At 31.4% G+C, this 16,741-nt stretch overlaps 1 protein-coding gene across 1 annotated transcript; it reads left to right on the top strand.

The window, feature by feature from the left end:
• Positions 1–13,505: 13,505 nt before the first annotated feature.
• LOC135611849 (gamma-glutamyl peptidase 5-like) lies at positions 13,506–14,698 on the top strand. Its single transcript, XM_065107497.1, has 4 exons — positions 13,506–13,851; positions 13,939–14,106; positions 14,185–14,352; positions 14,452–14,698. Exons 1-4 carry the CDS (start codon positions 13,534–13,536, stop codon positions 14,581–14,583), a joined length of 786 nt encoding a protein of 261 aa, XP_064963569.1. The 5' UTR covers positions 13,506–13,533; the 3' UTR covers positions 14,584–14,698.
• Positions 14,699–16,741: the final 2,043 nt, after the last annotated feature.

The following is a 16,741-nucleotide window of genomic DNA, read 5'->3' as shown; positions in this document are numbered from 1 at the left end:
CTCATTTCCTTTAGTATTGTTGAAAATATTTTTAACAATACCAAAGTTTTATAATATTTTTACACCACATTACAATATTTTTAACAATACCAAAAATAATATAATATAGTATAAAATATTATATTATGTTATATTCTTTTAGTATTGTTGAAAATATTATAACATAGTAACATTATGTAAAAAATATTACAAAATTTATATAAAAATATTATGTTGTATTTTTTTTTAGTATTTATAAAAACACTATACCATAATATAAAAATAATATAACTTGATCGATTCACCGACTAATAGAAAGGGATGAAAAAATAATATATTTCAAGTATTAAAAAAAGAAGGTGTTTGAAAATTTTAAAAATGGAGAGCCTTTGAAATTGTACAAATGTACAATTAAATTTCATTAAATTTAACATTAATATTTTTTTTATTGTAGTTGTGTAAAATAATAAAAAAAATTAAAGGTAGAGTTATTCTGTGTTAATTAATTGTCTCTTAATCAATCATGATTAGTTTAAGAGGATCTTCATATAAAGATATCACCTGCAAAGCATCTAATACTTTGAAGAAATTAATATTATTAGTTATTTTTGCAAAATAAGAAAAGTATTTTTAATTAATTATCATATTTGTTATAATTGTTGTAACCATAAAATACCACTTGCAAGTGCCAAAAGCAAGTCACCAATGGCAATCACCTCCTACTCCTCTCCCTCCCGTCCACACCGACGGAAAACCCTAGTGTGCTTGACAGTACAACTCCTTGTTGCTTCTGTCCATTCTAGAGGCATTCGAAGGTCATCCAGTTTTTTCTAAGCACATTTAGCGTGCCCTAGCTCATCTCTCCAAGTACTTTTTTTAATTGCTCTGTCACTTACTCGTTTCTTTTTCCTTTGCTACTCGCTATATTGTCCTTTGCGATTCTAGGGTTCTCGTTTAGTGTCTCTTTGTTGAATTTGTTGTTTTTTCCTGTCATTCTATATTTCTAATGTTTAGTTTGATTGGAATCAACTATGAAGTGTTGTTTATTGCTTAGGGGTTTGTTAATAAATATAGTCGAGTCTCTGCTAGTCAAAAATCAAAACTTTGTTAACGCTCAGGGATTTATTAATAAATGTATTTGAGTTCTTACTAGTCAAAAATCATAACTTTGTTAATCGTGTTAGTGTTAGATTATGTGAATTCCTTATCAACTAATACCTACAAGATGTTAGAAGGGTTTCTCTTAATTATTTATCTTATACTTTTTACTCTCATCTATTAATATATAGGATCTTCTAGGGACTATATATGTGATAATATACATGAGATTATAGATTTATTCTTGTCTCTTTTTAATCTATATTTTATTACTCATGATGATCCTATGAAGGATAAATAGAGATGAAAAGATAAGTTTAGTTCTATTTACATATTGATGTTGCTGAGTTTTACAAATCGAATTACAAAGTGCACGTTACGATTCAAATAAAGGTATTATGAATGATATTGAAAGATACACACATCTATTTTTTTTATTAATGCTTATTTGATTTTATATTCTATTATTAAATTTATTTCATAAATAGTATTATTATGATTTTATACTTATAATTGGTATTAGAGTCATGCTTAAATTCAAATACCTTATATCACAAAAGTATTTAAATTTGTTTATATGTACCCTTCGCTTATGAAAGAGCGTTATTGATCTAGTTGTTATCTCGTTCACCTTAGTCATCTGCTTGTGAGCAATCAAGGTTCTCTCGCATATGCGTGTGAAGCCATGTTGGAAGATTCTTGTCCAGTTTATGTTGATGGTCGTGGGTGGCTTGTTGTCCACGATAATGATGCTACTGATGATGCCAAGGATAGTAGCTTGTTATTATCTAAGGTGCGATGATTGGTCGGTAGCCTACTGTGGTCACTAGACCCGTAGGGATGCGATGGTAGTGTTACATACTATGAAGTCATCGCTATTATATGTGGCAGCCTAGTAGAGGGTGATGACCTACTATGGTTATCGACCCTGCCACAAGCAACACAACGGAAGCATGGTGGCGATGATTACTGTATGCAATAGCCCAATGGCAATCGATGATCGAATGCTATGTGATGGCAGACGATGATGCACAACACGCGATGGCAAGCATACCAAAAGTTGCGGGTCTTGTTGTGGTGGTGTTTGGGCCGACAACGAGCAAGTGGGGTCTTCCTTATTAGGTTTTGATAGTAGCAAACATTGGTGATGCTTTCTCGGACTAATGATGATCTTTGGCCTTTGTCTGGTTGCAAATGTAAGGTTGCCATTAGTAAAGATTGGAGCGACAATGACGCGAGCAAGCTGTGGTGCGAACAATGGCTAGAGAAAGGGTGAAACATTAGGATCTTAAGACTTCCACCCTAGCAAAGGTAAATTTTGCCCTTACAAAAGTAATTAATTCTAGTCGATATCCTTTGTTAACATTTTTACCCTTCCAAAATCAGATATTTCTAATATATGTCCCAACAAAATTATAATTTTACCCTTTGAAAATTAATTATTTTTTACTTATGCTCTTAGTCATAAAATTCCTATTTTACCCTCATAAAATTGATTATTTATGGTAATATTATCTTAACAACCATAATTCAATAATAATAAAATTATGTAAAACTTGATAAATATTTTATCAAGATTAAATGACAAAAAATAAATTAAATATAATTTATTTTTATTCATGTGACATAATTTATTATTATTAAGTTTAAATGCTTATGTTATTAAGAAATTTTAATTATTATCTTAGATATTTATGTGGCTATTAAATACATAAGGCTATTAAAATTATGAAATAATATTTATTTCTTATATAAAGGCATGATTTATATTTTATTATGATTATAATCATTATATAAGTTTTCTTTTATGTTGATTAATGTTAGCAATTACTATAATTATTTTTTTTATTATTAAACTATTTTATATAAATTAAATTAATAAAAATTTTGTAAATATTATTTGTAATATATATATATCTAAATTTCATTTGACTAGTGGTTAAGAAAGTGACATAAGATGATTGCTTATGGGATGCGAATTATATAAATATTTTATCATTTATAAGATATTTTAAATTATATTTTATATTATTATATTAGTTTTATAATCGTTAAAGTGGCCCAACCTAATGACTTATAATATTATATTAAAATTTTAGTCCTAAATGATATTAAAATAAACTAATATTCATTATGACATATATAATTAGGAGATTTAAATAATTTCAAAGGAGAATTTATTTGAATAATTATGTAATGAAATCGAATAATACTATTTTGGATATTTTTATAGTTTATGATTATATACCCAATGATAGTAATACTATTTCACAAGAATGACATCAATCCTTTATAAATAAATTTAAATAAATACTAGATATATTAATATTTCACCCTAAGATGAAATATGAATGATTTTAATATTTTATCATATTTTAGAAACTCAAGATATTAATACTATTTTATATTTATAATATATTTTCTTTTATATATTCTCATGCTTTTAGTGTTTTTGTACTCTCTAGTTCAAATTATTCAGATTAGTTAGAACATATGTAGTTTACACTATGTGTATTAGATTTTAACATAGCATTGTTTGTTAAAAGGTCCACAAACCTCACTAATGAAAGCATCATAAAATAAATTAATAAAAATAAATGCTTAGCAAAGATCTAATATGCTCCGCCTAATATTTATAAAAATGATAATCGTAAATATTAAGACTTCATTATCGCTTACAACTTGTACATAAAAATATTTGAGGGTTATCGAAGATAAGTAAAACTACATTGCCGAGTCATTAGCTAATACATTATTGAAAGAACCGATCACGGTTCTTTCAATATCATATCCTTAAATGATTCAAGATCATATCCTTAATATGGTTATCGAAGATAAGTAAAACTACACTCAAAGGATTCAAGATCATATCCTTAATATGACTAACAAGATTATAAAACTTAAAGTATTAGGCATGAATGAAGATGAGTTTTTCCTCGTGTAGATTTTTTAAATTCTTTTCCTCCTTAGATTAGCTCATTCAAGATTTACTATAATATAAATAAAGATAAATAAGACTTAAATAAGCTGACTAGTGGATACATTAAAAAAGAATTAAAGTTAAGATAAAAAATTTTATAATATTTTAATTACTACTCAAGGAGTTGGTAAAAAAAAAAGGTTGAAATGTTATCCACTAAATAAATTTATAAAATACTAAGCAGACTAATAAAAAAAAAGGTCTTCATGGTAGAGTACTTCCTTTATGGTAATAAAAGAGATATAAAAAAGGATTATGTTAAACGCAATGTTTAGTTTGAAACGAAAAAATATAAACTTAACCTTTTGTATATTTCTAATCAAATATTATATAAGTTTATTTTAATACTTGATAAATTGATTCTGGTGCTTCAACTTATGTTATCGATAATATGTAAGGATTTCTTATAATCCAAAAATCAAAAGAGCATGAAAGATTCATCGTTATGGCAAATTGTAAGCGAAATCGATAGTAGTGGGAACTTATCGCCTACGCCAAGACATGAGTCACCAAATATATCTTACGGACACATGCTATATTTCGATTATCTCTAGAAATTTAGTTTCTCTATCTAGAATTAATAAGTTAGGATATTATCTTTCTTTTAGTGATAATAAACTTAATATATTATATGATTCAATAAAAATTGATTCTGAAATTTTGTGTGATGATTTGTATATAATTAATTTGAATCTTGAGTTTTTAAAGATATTAATGACCCTATAATTAAATATCTGATTGAAATATAGTTTCAATAATAAGAAATTTTTTATCTTATAGCACAAATGTCTAGGGCATATCTTTGAATTTTTTTTTGAAAGATTAATAAAAAAATAATATTTTAAAATATTTAGACTTTACTAATTTTGATGTGTATATATATTGCATTAAAAAAAAGTAAACTAAGCATGTAAAAGAAACACAAGTAGAAAACTTCTTGAGATTATTCATATTGATATATGTGGATTGCTTTATATTTTCTATTTTAAAGGAGAGAGATATTTCATCACATTTATAAATGATCTATCAAGATATGACTATATGAATCTAATACATAAAAAGTCTCAAACTAATTTTAAGATGTACATAAATAAAGTTAAGAAATAATTAAATAAAAAATTAAAATTATTATATCTGGGTGATGAATTTTATGTCAGATATAATAAGTCAGATTAGAATTATAACCTTTTATTTATGCTCAATATGTCTAACTAAGTGTACCTTGGCAAAATAATATTGCTAAAAGATGAAATAATATTCTTATAGACATGACTGCGAGTATGATGAGTTATTTCTCTATATCTAAGTCTATGTATATATTGAATATGATCCGTAATAAGTTATGGACTAGTAGGAAACTCAATTTGAGATGTCTATATTTTTGGGATTGTTATGTACAGATAAAAGTTTTTAATTCATATGAAAAGAAATTAGATTCAAGAATTATTTCTAAATATTTTATTGGTTATCCAAAGAAATTTAAGGGATACAAATTTTATTATTTATTATAGTATGAGGATAATAGTATTTGTTAATGTAAGATTCTTAGAAAATGATAAAATTAGTGAGAGTTAGAAATCTTGAAAGATTAATTTTGATATAGAAAATATACAGGTTGATGTTCTTTTATTATTTTTTTATTTGAGAGATTATTGTTTCTCAAATCACTGAACAACAAAATAGCATTGATGAAACCTTACATAATATCTCTACTAATGATTTTATAGAACAATCACAATAGGTAGTCTTAAGAAGCTCTATCATTTCTCATGATTATGTGGTATTATCTATAAGAATAATATTATAATATAGGAATAAAAAAAGATCCCTTATCATTTTCATAAGTTATAGAAAGTAATAATTCTGAAAGGTTATCACCTTTCAATAAAAGAAGCATTAAAATCGATGGAATAGAATGGTATTTAGAAACTTATTAAATTATCTAATAATTATAAAAAATTCGATTGCAAATGAGTTTTTAGACTACATATAGTTATATCATCTTACTGATAAACTTTCATGCATAGCAAGAATATGTTGCTTCAGATCCAAGCCAATGTTATTTTATTTTACATTTATTTTACTTAATCTGTTTCCTCTAATGACTGTATCATTCGTCTCTATGTCATAGTCTTTTGTTTGCTTATGTTCAGTAAACTTATAATGAGCTTTCTTGTGATGAGTATTGTTTCTTTGAACAAGACTTAACATTCTTCTTATATAAAGCTTACTTTTGATTAAGCTGTTGTTGGTCCAGCCCATATTTAAATATGAAGCTTACTTTTGATTAAGCTTATATGAAGCTTACTTTTGATTAAGCTATTATTGATTTTGATTTAGGCATTCAGTCCAAATTTAATTTATTAAAAAAAATAGAGAGAAAAAGAATAAAGGGAAGAGGAGAGAAAAAAAAAAATGTTTTTAGGTTTTTGTTAGACGATTAAATGGCTAAACATCGTCGGTTTTGATCTAAATTTTATATAAAGAATCTTTGCAATGAGCTCTATAATCCTAATAGTATCAATGTATAATTCATCCTCTCATTTATACTATATCCACTTGGTAAGATTTAAAATTTTCTTTTCATGAAATCTATCTATGATAACGATGATATGTAATTGTTGAGCTAAGATTTATATTATTAATGTTATTATGATTCTCTAGTTATTTTGGGGAAGATTTATTGTAAATATGTTATCATTATTGGTGATAATGGATGTTTGAAGTGGACCATGATTCTATGGTTTTTCCTATATTGAATTTTTCATATAAAAATTCAGCATCTCACTTTATGATTGATTCATTGTTATATTATTTATGCTGTCAGTTAATATTTACTTTTGATAATAAATTGGTATCTTGATATATAAAGAGAGAAAAGAATTATTTCGCTATAATAATTTTTTCCAACAAGTGATATCAAAGCATCAAGTTGTTTGGTGCTAGTTTTTCTTTATGTGATTGAAATGGAAGAGTTAGACGATATAATTAAATTAAACTTATCAAATTATTCCACTTAGAGGCGTACGATGGAAGATTTGCTCTATTGTAAAGATTTATATAAGCCCATCAAAGTTAAAGAAAAAATCTTTTACTATGAAAATTGAGAAATTGAATGTTCATGCATAGAAAAGTTATTACCTATATTAGAAGATGGATGTATATAAATTTGCATGAGCATATTTCTGATGAAACCAGAGCTGATGTTATTTGGCAAATGTTAGAAAATCTCTTTAAAAAAGGATAGTGGAAAATATAATTTCTCTCGTTAGAAGGTTTGTCAATTTAAATTATAAAGATGGTGGTAGCATTGTTGAGCACATAAGTCTATTTCAGAGTCTTACAAATAAGCTTGTTGTTATGAAAATGAATATAGATAATGAGATGCAAGAATTGTTAATTCTCAATTTTTTATCGAAAATTTGAGAAACGTATATGGTGACAATTTATAACTCCACGCTAGAGGGGACTCTAACCATAGACATAGTTAAAGACAGTTTGCTAAATAAGGATGCTAAAAGGAAAGAACAAGAAAAATCTTCTTCTTGTGCACTTGTTATTAAAAAATAAGAAAGATGTGAAAAAAAGTCATAATAGAAATCCATATGGTTATAGAAGAAAATTCAAGTCTAAAAGATATATCAATTGTTTCCACTACAATAGGCCAGGTCACATGAAGAAAGAGTGTAAGTTTTGGAAGTGAGAATAGAATGAAAGGATGAAAAATAAGAAAGAGACAAATACAATTGCTACTAAAGGTGATATCGTTATTATTTGTAATGACAGAAATGTCAGTCTTGCAGCTCAAGATAGTAACTGGGTAATGAACTCTGATGCTTCATTTTATGCTATTTTTTTTAGTGATTTCTTTAGATATAGTAATCTTGGTAATGTCAAAATGGGAAACGATGGTACATATAAGATTGTGGGTATTGGAGATATTTGAGACCAGTATTGGGAGCAAAATAATACTAAAAAATATTAGACATATTCTAGATATTCGTCTTAACTTGATATCTACATGTAGATTTGATGACGAGATATTTACACACTATTTTGGTGAAAGCAAATGGAAGTTCACAAGAAGTTCTCTAATTATGACGAGAGGAAAGAAGCTAAACTCTTTTTATGTCATATAAGCTAAGCTACATAAATGAGAGATTAATACAATTCAAAAGAGTGAAAGCATAAATCTTTGGTATAAGAAACTTAGTCATATGAAGGGACTTCAAACTCTTGCTAGAAAGCAATTCTTACTGGAGTTATAAGGTACATCTCTTAAATATTGTGATCATTACTTAGTTGAAAAAATACATAGAGTTATCTTTCATACTTATCCGCTATTTAGAAGTTCAAATGTTTTTTATTTGATTCATACTAATGTTTATACTACAAAAAACTAAAGTATATTCAAGTAGATGATGGTGACAAGTACAAGGGTCATTTTGAGAATTATTATAAGTTTCATAGTATTAGGCTTAAGAAAACAGTTCCTAAAACTCCTTAATAAAATGGTGTGGCAGAAAGAATAAACAGAACCATTGAAAAAATGATTAGGTATATGTTTTCTCATGTCAAGTTACCTAAGTCATTTTGGGGAGAAGCTATGAGAAATATAGTTGACATGATAAATCTTTCTTCATTAGTATATCTGAAAGGTGATGTTCTAGAGAGTGTATAGAAAGGAAAATATATATCTTATGATCACTTGGGAGTCTTTGAGTGCAAAACATTTATTTATATTCCTAAAGATAAGAGATCCAAGCTTGATAACAAGACAAAAGCATGTATTTTCTTAGAGTATGATAATGAAGAGTTTGAGTATAGATTATGAAATCCAATGAACAAGAAGATTATTAGAAGCAAAGATGTTATATTTCTTGAAAACCAATTGTTTGATAATGGTGATAGTGTTGAGAAGCCAAAAACCTCTGTTTATATTCCTTGGAGTTTGGATCCAATCCCTCCATCTATAGTTCATAATAATCATGGAGGAGATGAATAAGAAGTTTATAGTGAGAATGTTAGTGATGATGCTCCTACATTTAATGATGTTGAACCAACTGAATAATTTGAGTAAGCTACACTACCACCAGTTGAGATTCCATTAAGAAATCTACAAGAGAGCAATAACTATCTACAAGATATTCTCTACATGAGTATGTTATGCATACTAACGGGGGAGAGCTAGAAACTTACCAAGAAGCTATTCTACATGAGCATAAGAATGAGTGTGTTAAGATTATGCAAGAAGAGATAAGATTCTTGCTTAAGAACCAGAACCGTGACTTAGTAAAGTTGCCTAAAAGGAAGAAAACTCTAAAAAATAAATGAGTTTACAAATTGAAGACTGAAAATAATAGCTCACAATAAAGATACAAGACACGACTAGTTGTAAAAAGATTCAATAAAAAAAAAGGTATTGACTTTGAAGAAATATTTTCTCCTATAGTGAAAATGTCCTCTATCCAAGTTGTTCTTGGTTTAGTTGCTCACTTGAATTTTGAATTTGAGCAACTTGATATGAAAACTATATTTCTTTACGGTGACTTAGAAGAAAAAATTTACATAGAGCAACCAAAATATTTCAAAGTCAAGAGAAAAGAAAATCTAGTGTACAAGCTTAAGAAAAGCTTATATGGACTTACACAAACACCCAAACAGTAGTATACAAGTTTGATTTCTTTATGATGAACCAAGGGTATAATAGAATCACATCTGATCATTGTGTGTTTATAAGAAAATTTTTAGATGATAATTTTATTATTCTTCTGCTATATATTGATGATATACTGATTATTGGCCATGATGTTGGTAAAATTAAGAAGCTTAAAAGAGAGCTAAGTCTTTTGCTTTGAAAAACTTAAGATCGATAAAACAAATACTTAATATGAAGATTCTTCATGATAGGAAGAATGAAAAGATTTGGCTATCTCATGGCATCTATATTGAAAAGGTTCTTGAAATATTCAATATAAGTAAAGCTAAAGCAGTTTGTTCTCTACTTGTAAGTCATTTCAGGCTTAGTTCAAAATAATATCTTACATGTGAGAAAGAAAAAGAAAAAATGTCCAAAGTGTCTTACTCATTTGCGGTAGGCAGTTTGATGTATACTATGGTTTATACTAGGCTAGATATAGCTTATGCAGTTAAAGTTATCAGCCAATTTCTCTCTAATCCTCGTAAGGAACATTGAGCAGTAGTGAAATGAATATTAAGATATCTAAAAGGTACTTCAGGTTATGTTTATGTTTTGGAAATGGTGAACCTGTACTAGAGGGATAGAAAATGTAAACATAGCAGGTGATACTGATTCTAGAAAATCCACTTCGGGGTTCTTAATGACGTTTGCAAGGGGAACAATCTCTTAGCAGTCTAAGTTACAAAATTATGTTGTTCTATTAACCATAAAAGCAAAATACCTAGTAATTATTAAAGTCTACAAAAAAAGTTTTATGGGTGAAAAAATTTCTATAGAAATTGGGTTTGAAATAGGAAGGATATACTATTTACTATGACAGTTAGAGTGATATTTACCTCTCCAAAAATTCAACATACCAATCTAGATTCAAGCATATTGATGTAAGATATTACTGGATTCGTGATGTGGTTGAGATGAAAGAATTATACTTGAAAAATATACATACCAATGAGAATAGATCAAACATGTTGACAAAGGCTTTGCCTAAGCAAAAGCTTGAAGCATGTAAGCAAAAAGCGAGCTTAGTACAATCCACCATATGAGCTGGAGGGGAAGAATTATTGGGTCCAGCCCACAAGTGAGCTTGGATTGGTTGATTTAGGCATTCAACCCAAATCTAATTTATTAAAAAAAAAAAAGAGAAGTGGAGACATGTATGCAGTGAGTGAGAGGTGTGCGAACAATGGAAATAATGGCAGCATAGAACAAAAATGGAATATGAGAAGCAATTAAGCATTATCGATTTTGGCTCAAATTTTATGTAAAGAATCCTTATAATAAGCTCTACAATCTTCATGGTATCGATCTATAGTTTATCCTCTTTGAGATACTTTTTTGCCATACTCACTTAATGAGACAAAAATTTTCTTTCATGAAATGTGATGATGATATATTATTGTTGAACCAAGATCTATGTTCTTAATGTTTTTGTGATCTTCTAGTTATTTTTGAGAAAACTTATTATAAATCTATTATTATTATTTATTATAGTGAAATTTTGAAGTGGACTATGATCCATGATTTTTCTCGTATTGGATTTTTCACGTAAAAATTCGGTGTCTCACTTTATGATTAATTCGACTATTTATACTACTCTGGTTAATATTTACTTTTGATAAAAAAAAATTAGTATTTTGATAAAAAAAAATTATTTTAATATATAAAATAAAAAATTATTTCACTATAATAATTTTTCCCAACAGCGGTTTCTACTCTGAACATATACCCACAGAGTTACATATCCCAATCTTATACAAATGAAAGCTAATTCCCATCACTCGCACTAAACCATCTTTGACTTTCCTTCACTTAACCATCACCTGCTGCAGAAAGCCAAGGAGAAGTCGGTCTTCTTACAAATGATGTCAACGAGAAATCTTACTGCTTGTGTCTTTCCCTTAAGAACAGCTAAAATATTCTATTGATGGATGTTGCAGCCTTGTCCATTATCATCCTTGGGATCCAAAAGTAAATCTCCTAACCTTAAGCATCCACATAAAAGCTGATAGGGAACAGTTCAGCATACGCCACTCTTATTCTAACTTAATTACAATGCTTAATGTTTCGAGCAACCCTCATGCATAGATAATGTTCGAAAACTTTATGAAATCAATTGCACAAAATAGTTTCTCACTAAATATACATTGGACCTAATTGGCTCCTCTTCATCTAAGTGATCCCAAGCAGATCTCAAATAAGATGCAAACTCTTTTGGAATGCCAAGTGCACCATGAAGAAAGGACATACCCCCCTCACCTTCATATAAATTTCAGAGGACACAATTCATAATGACTACTGCAAGGAGACAAGAGGTGCACAGCACAACAAGAATCTTCTTTTAGAACCTCAGCTTGTACAGCACCACTTAGTCTCGAAGTTTGCCATGCATGTTGCCATCAACATGAACAACATGCCACCAAAACCATTAACTTGGAATAGGTGCTACTTAGCACACTTTGTCATAGATTCCCACCGAACAATATACTTCTTGCAACAAAGTCTGGAGTGAAACTTCCAGCACCAGAAGCACATTCAAAGTTGTGGATTCATAACCCGAAAACCTGGCCAGATTCAGTGAACAGACTCGGTCGTTTCCAAGTAGATGGCCACTGGTAGGTTGTAAGATTCCAGAGGCTAACGAGGATGTGATTGAATTGGCCTTTTTGCACTTTTGGAGCAACCTTCACCCTCCCCAAACTCCAGATTGCATGATGAACAGTCCTTCAAGATGTCTTCGAACTTCCATTGTTTGGGATCAAGTTGATCGACAAGGACGGCACGAAGGAATCAAGGTTTAATGGCACTGAATGTCATGGATTCCAACTTGCCACAAAGTACTAACGCATTGAATTGAATCCCTCTAATGGCCACATGTTTGGTGTCTTTTGCATGAGCTATACTGAACTTCCAATGGCTTGCGGAAGCTCTGTTCTTCCCTTGTGTTTGAGAGACGGAAAAATCCAATGATCAATAATAACATCTAAACTAGAAAGATGGATATAAGATTTATATGGTTGACACTTAATATCTATATTTATAAAAAAAAAATCAAACTTATTCTCTCTTGAGTTAATCCAAAATTAAGTCCCGAATCCATTATATATTTTCTCGCATAAATCCTAAAAATAATTTCCTCAACCACTCTAGATTTATTAGAGAAAATATTGCCAACATTCAAAGTATTTGTTCTCTTATCAAAACCTTGATGTATATACAATTATATCCTAATTCACAAGAACTTTGTTTTCTATACTTTAAGTATTGTGAATTCTATTATAACTCCAAAAATACTTACCAACCTAACACTTATGATTCGAGTTGCAAAAGGAATAAGTTGTATAGTCATATGTATAGCCTTTTCCTACATTAAGCAGAAGCCAAAGTAGAATATATATACTAAATGCCTAATTAGAGCCCCACAACAATTAGTCTAAGCAAAAGCAAGAAAAGAATCTTGAGTTGCTTCCTAATAAGATTGTTCAGATGAGTGATACTTGCGATGAACAACTCTCTCAATTGAAGAAGATGACCAAGTAAATTTGACTGTAATGGAATCATTTAGTTCATGTACAAGTTTGCAAACAGGAATCTGATAGCCTAACAATGGCATCAACTTTCTTCCTAAGTTTGCCTACTTGCCTTCCCACATTTGTATCAGTAATCTCACAAACTGTAGCGTAAGGATAACCTATTTGCTCTCACCTTTTCTGGCCTCACCTCTATAAGAAGATCTCGATGCCTTCCTTCAACATTAACCTCCTCCTCTTTTGCATCCATGAAGATAGAGCAGGAGAAGAGGTATGCTCTCCTTTTAGCGGCCAAGGACTCGGACTACGTCACGAAGATGTATAATGGCTACTTCAACGTGTTTGTACAAGCCTTCGGGGAGGAAGGTGAGAGCTGGGACTTGTTTAGGGTGGTGGAGGGAGAGTTTCCCGACATGGAAGACCTCGACAAGTATGATGGCTTCGTCGTCAGCGGCAGCCCTTATGATGCCTATGGCAATGACCTGTGGATCCTGAGGCTGTGCTTTCTTCTCCAAACGTTGCATGCCATGCACAAGAAAGTTCTAGGGATTTGCTTTGGCCACCAAGTAGACAGCCATCGAAGCTTGCTGGTCTTCTTTCTTTGCACTGTTTCATGCATGGTGTTGATGCCGAACATTGCTGTGCTTTTGCAGGTTATATGCCGCGCGTTGGGCGGTCGGGTTGCCAAGGCTGGTGGAGGTTGGGATGTCGGGATCAGGAAGGTGATCATGGTGGACGATGACATGCCTCGCCCTAAGCTCTTCGATCGACTGGGAGAGACCCCACCCTCCGCTTTGATCATCGAATGCCACCAAGACGAGGTAGAGCAGTGTTGGCGCAGAAGTGCAGTACTACATTTGTAGAGTTCCATCGTCCTCATCTTCATTGAATCTCAACAGGTGTGGCAAGTTCCGGTGGGAGCTGAAGTGATCGGCTTCTCGGAGAAGACCGGCGTGGAGATGTTCTGCGTCGGAGATCACATCCTAGGCATTCAAGGACATCCCGAGTACGGCAAGGACATACTCTACAACCTCATGGATCGTCTTGTTAGCAGTGACTGTATCAATGTGAGCTTCAAACTGCAGTTTGATTCTTCCAACCAGGCAAATTAAAGTTTCTTTTGCATGATCCGAGTGAATCCATGTGGTCTTTTCTTCATTTGCTAGGGATGCTTTGCCGATGATGTGAAGGCGAGCTTGGAGGAGGCTGAACCAGATAACCAGTTCTGGGAGAAGCTGTGCAAGACCTTCCTCAAGGGTAACAACAATGAGATCTGCTGTGCAGTAAAAGTTGACTGAGGAGATGATCAACATAGATCTCTAAGTTGGTCACCTTCTTACATATGATGTACCGATGAAAATGAGTATTCCATATCAATGTGTATGATTGGATAAAAGATATGTGGTTATCTTATGAATTGCATTTCAAATCTCAAGACAGGGAAGAAAAATTGAAAGAGACAAATACCCATGCAAACCAATGCTTGTGAAGCCTAGATATCCAAAACACTTGGTTATCTGTGTAGCTGATCAACTTCATTTATTTGAGGGAGTAATGTTGAACACAAGCAATCCATCCTTGTTATGGATTAGTGCTTTTAGGAAGAACATGATCCCTGATGCTTCATCAGGCAATGTTCCACCCTTGCCAAGTGTATGGAAGAAAAGTGGTGGACACCAAAATAAAGATGACGTTTCAGGATCTCACTTGTCAATCTGATAGAATAACCAATCCATTAAATTTGATTAGTCTTCTTCATCATTGTCAACTAAGTCTTCTTTCATTTCTGATGTGAGACTAAATCATGGGTATTACTCACTACTTTTTCTAAGTTTAACTACACCTCACAATTGGATCCATGCAAAATAGCTTAAGAAACACTAATTTTGAAGGGTTCAAGTGGCATCTTCCAAAGGAAAAGTGTGGCACTGTGGCTCTCACCAGTAGGATTTGTTGCCACACAAATGTTTTAGACTGAGAAAGCAACCTGTCCAAGCCTTCACATGTCATTTCTAGTGGTGGTGCATGAGACACACAATTCATTGGCAGCTAGGCTTAGCTTACAAATGCTGCTACCACAAACCAGAATGCTACAAGTTGCTTTGCTGCAATCGAGATTATTCTGGGAACCCTTCCAACACATCATCTTTAGCACAAGGGAATTTGGGACCAAGTAAAGTTCACATCAACACCAGCAAAATAAATTCTCTAAGCCATGAACCCATTGACTCCCTCCATTTCTTTCACCATGCCAATCATCATCCGAGGAGTGGATGTATCTTGTCTCATTTATTAGTTCATAAGTTTTCGGAGCGGAGAATTTTACCCCTTAATCGTAACTCGTCATGTGATTGCTCGGTCTAATTTATTGTTACTAGTTATTATTCATTTATAATTTTACTTTTTATCTTAATTCTAACTTGAACGTCGAAGGAATCTAATTGAGTATACAAGTCATCCCGAGCTACCTTTTCGATCATATTAAGACTCTTGTGCACATAGTCCAGGACTAAATCGAGCTGACTCGTCTGTAATCATGCTAAGAATCAATTATTGTAAATAAGTAATATGATACTGTTCGGCTCAACCATTGCCTGAAGCCGAGTATCTTCTTTTTCTCTGTCAGGGAGTATGAGAGGTTGGAGGTGGACTGCAGAACAAGAAGGTCAAAGCAAATCATTACTTTCATGCCACAGCCTTCCCCTGGGAAGAAGAGGTGCTTTTGTTTTGATCAGCAATTTACCTCTCTATTCCATTCCCTATTTTTGAACAGTATACTAAAATCTAGGAGGGTGCATAGGAAAGTGATTTAGCAAAAGAAAGAGAGGAGGTCATTCATGAGGTGCTAAAAGAAGATGCAAAGTGAAAGTGCAACCAATGATGGATTCTTCTTTTCACAACTAAAAATACATTTGTTTCATAATATGATTCTATTATATTTTGAGATGATATGGATATATGTTTAAAGAAGAACTAGAAACACTGTGGTCATCTCGTCTTTTCTGCTTCAGAGATTTCTTGGCTTGCCTGCACTTGTCCTTGTGTGGGTTCTCTCTCTCTCTCTCTCTGTTTCTTTTTATTTTGCTTGCTGTACTTCTGTTCCTGTAAATTTAGTTGGACATGATGCTCCTGGCTTCACTTTTCTAATCACTATCATGATAACTCTGCATGGATGGACCAATCAATCCAAACCCTACATGATTGATATGACATCTAATAATATTCTTATCATGATACGTTCAACAAATATTGAAGTGCATGACTGTTACCACATGGAGTCAATCCTATGATATTATTTTATGTGGAGGATGATTAGAGTCGATCTGATTCGTTTCTTGACCTTAACATAGCTGTTTATATAGCCAAATATGATCACACTGGTCATGTAGAGTCCTCTTCTTGTTGGTTTCTGTAGCTGGGAAAGCCAGCAGACTGCTGCTACTGCAGCCCAACTCG

The sequence above is a fragment of the Musa acuminata genome, chromosome BXJ2-5 (assembly GCF_036884655.1).
Source record: "Musa acuminata AAA Group cultivar baxijiao chromosome BXJ2-5, Cavendish_Baxijiao_AAA, whole genome shotgun sequence".
Lineage (NCBI taxonomy): Eukaryota > Viridiplantae > Streptophyta > Magnoliopsida > Zingiberales > Musaceae > Musa > Musa acuminata.
This window is presented reverse-complemented; position numbering and strand designations above follow the sequence as displayed.

Bases quoted from the DNA above. Each gene is read 5' to 3' on its own strand.
- LOC135611849 (XM_065107497.1), top strand. From the start codon at position 13,534: ATGAAGATAGAGCAGGAGAAGAGGTATGCTCTCCTTTTAGCGGCCAAG. The intron at 14,107-14,184 runs GTAGAGCAGTGT...GAATCTCAACAG, and splicing joins TCGAATGCCACCAAGACGAG to GTGTGGCAAGTTCCGGTGGG. The intron at 14,353-14,451 runs GTGAGCTTCAAA...TTCATTTGCTAG, and splicing joins TTAGCAGTGACTGTATCAAT to GGATGCTTTGCCGATGATGT.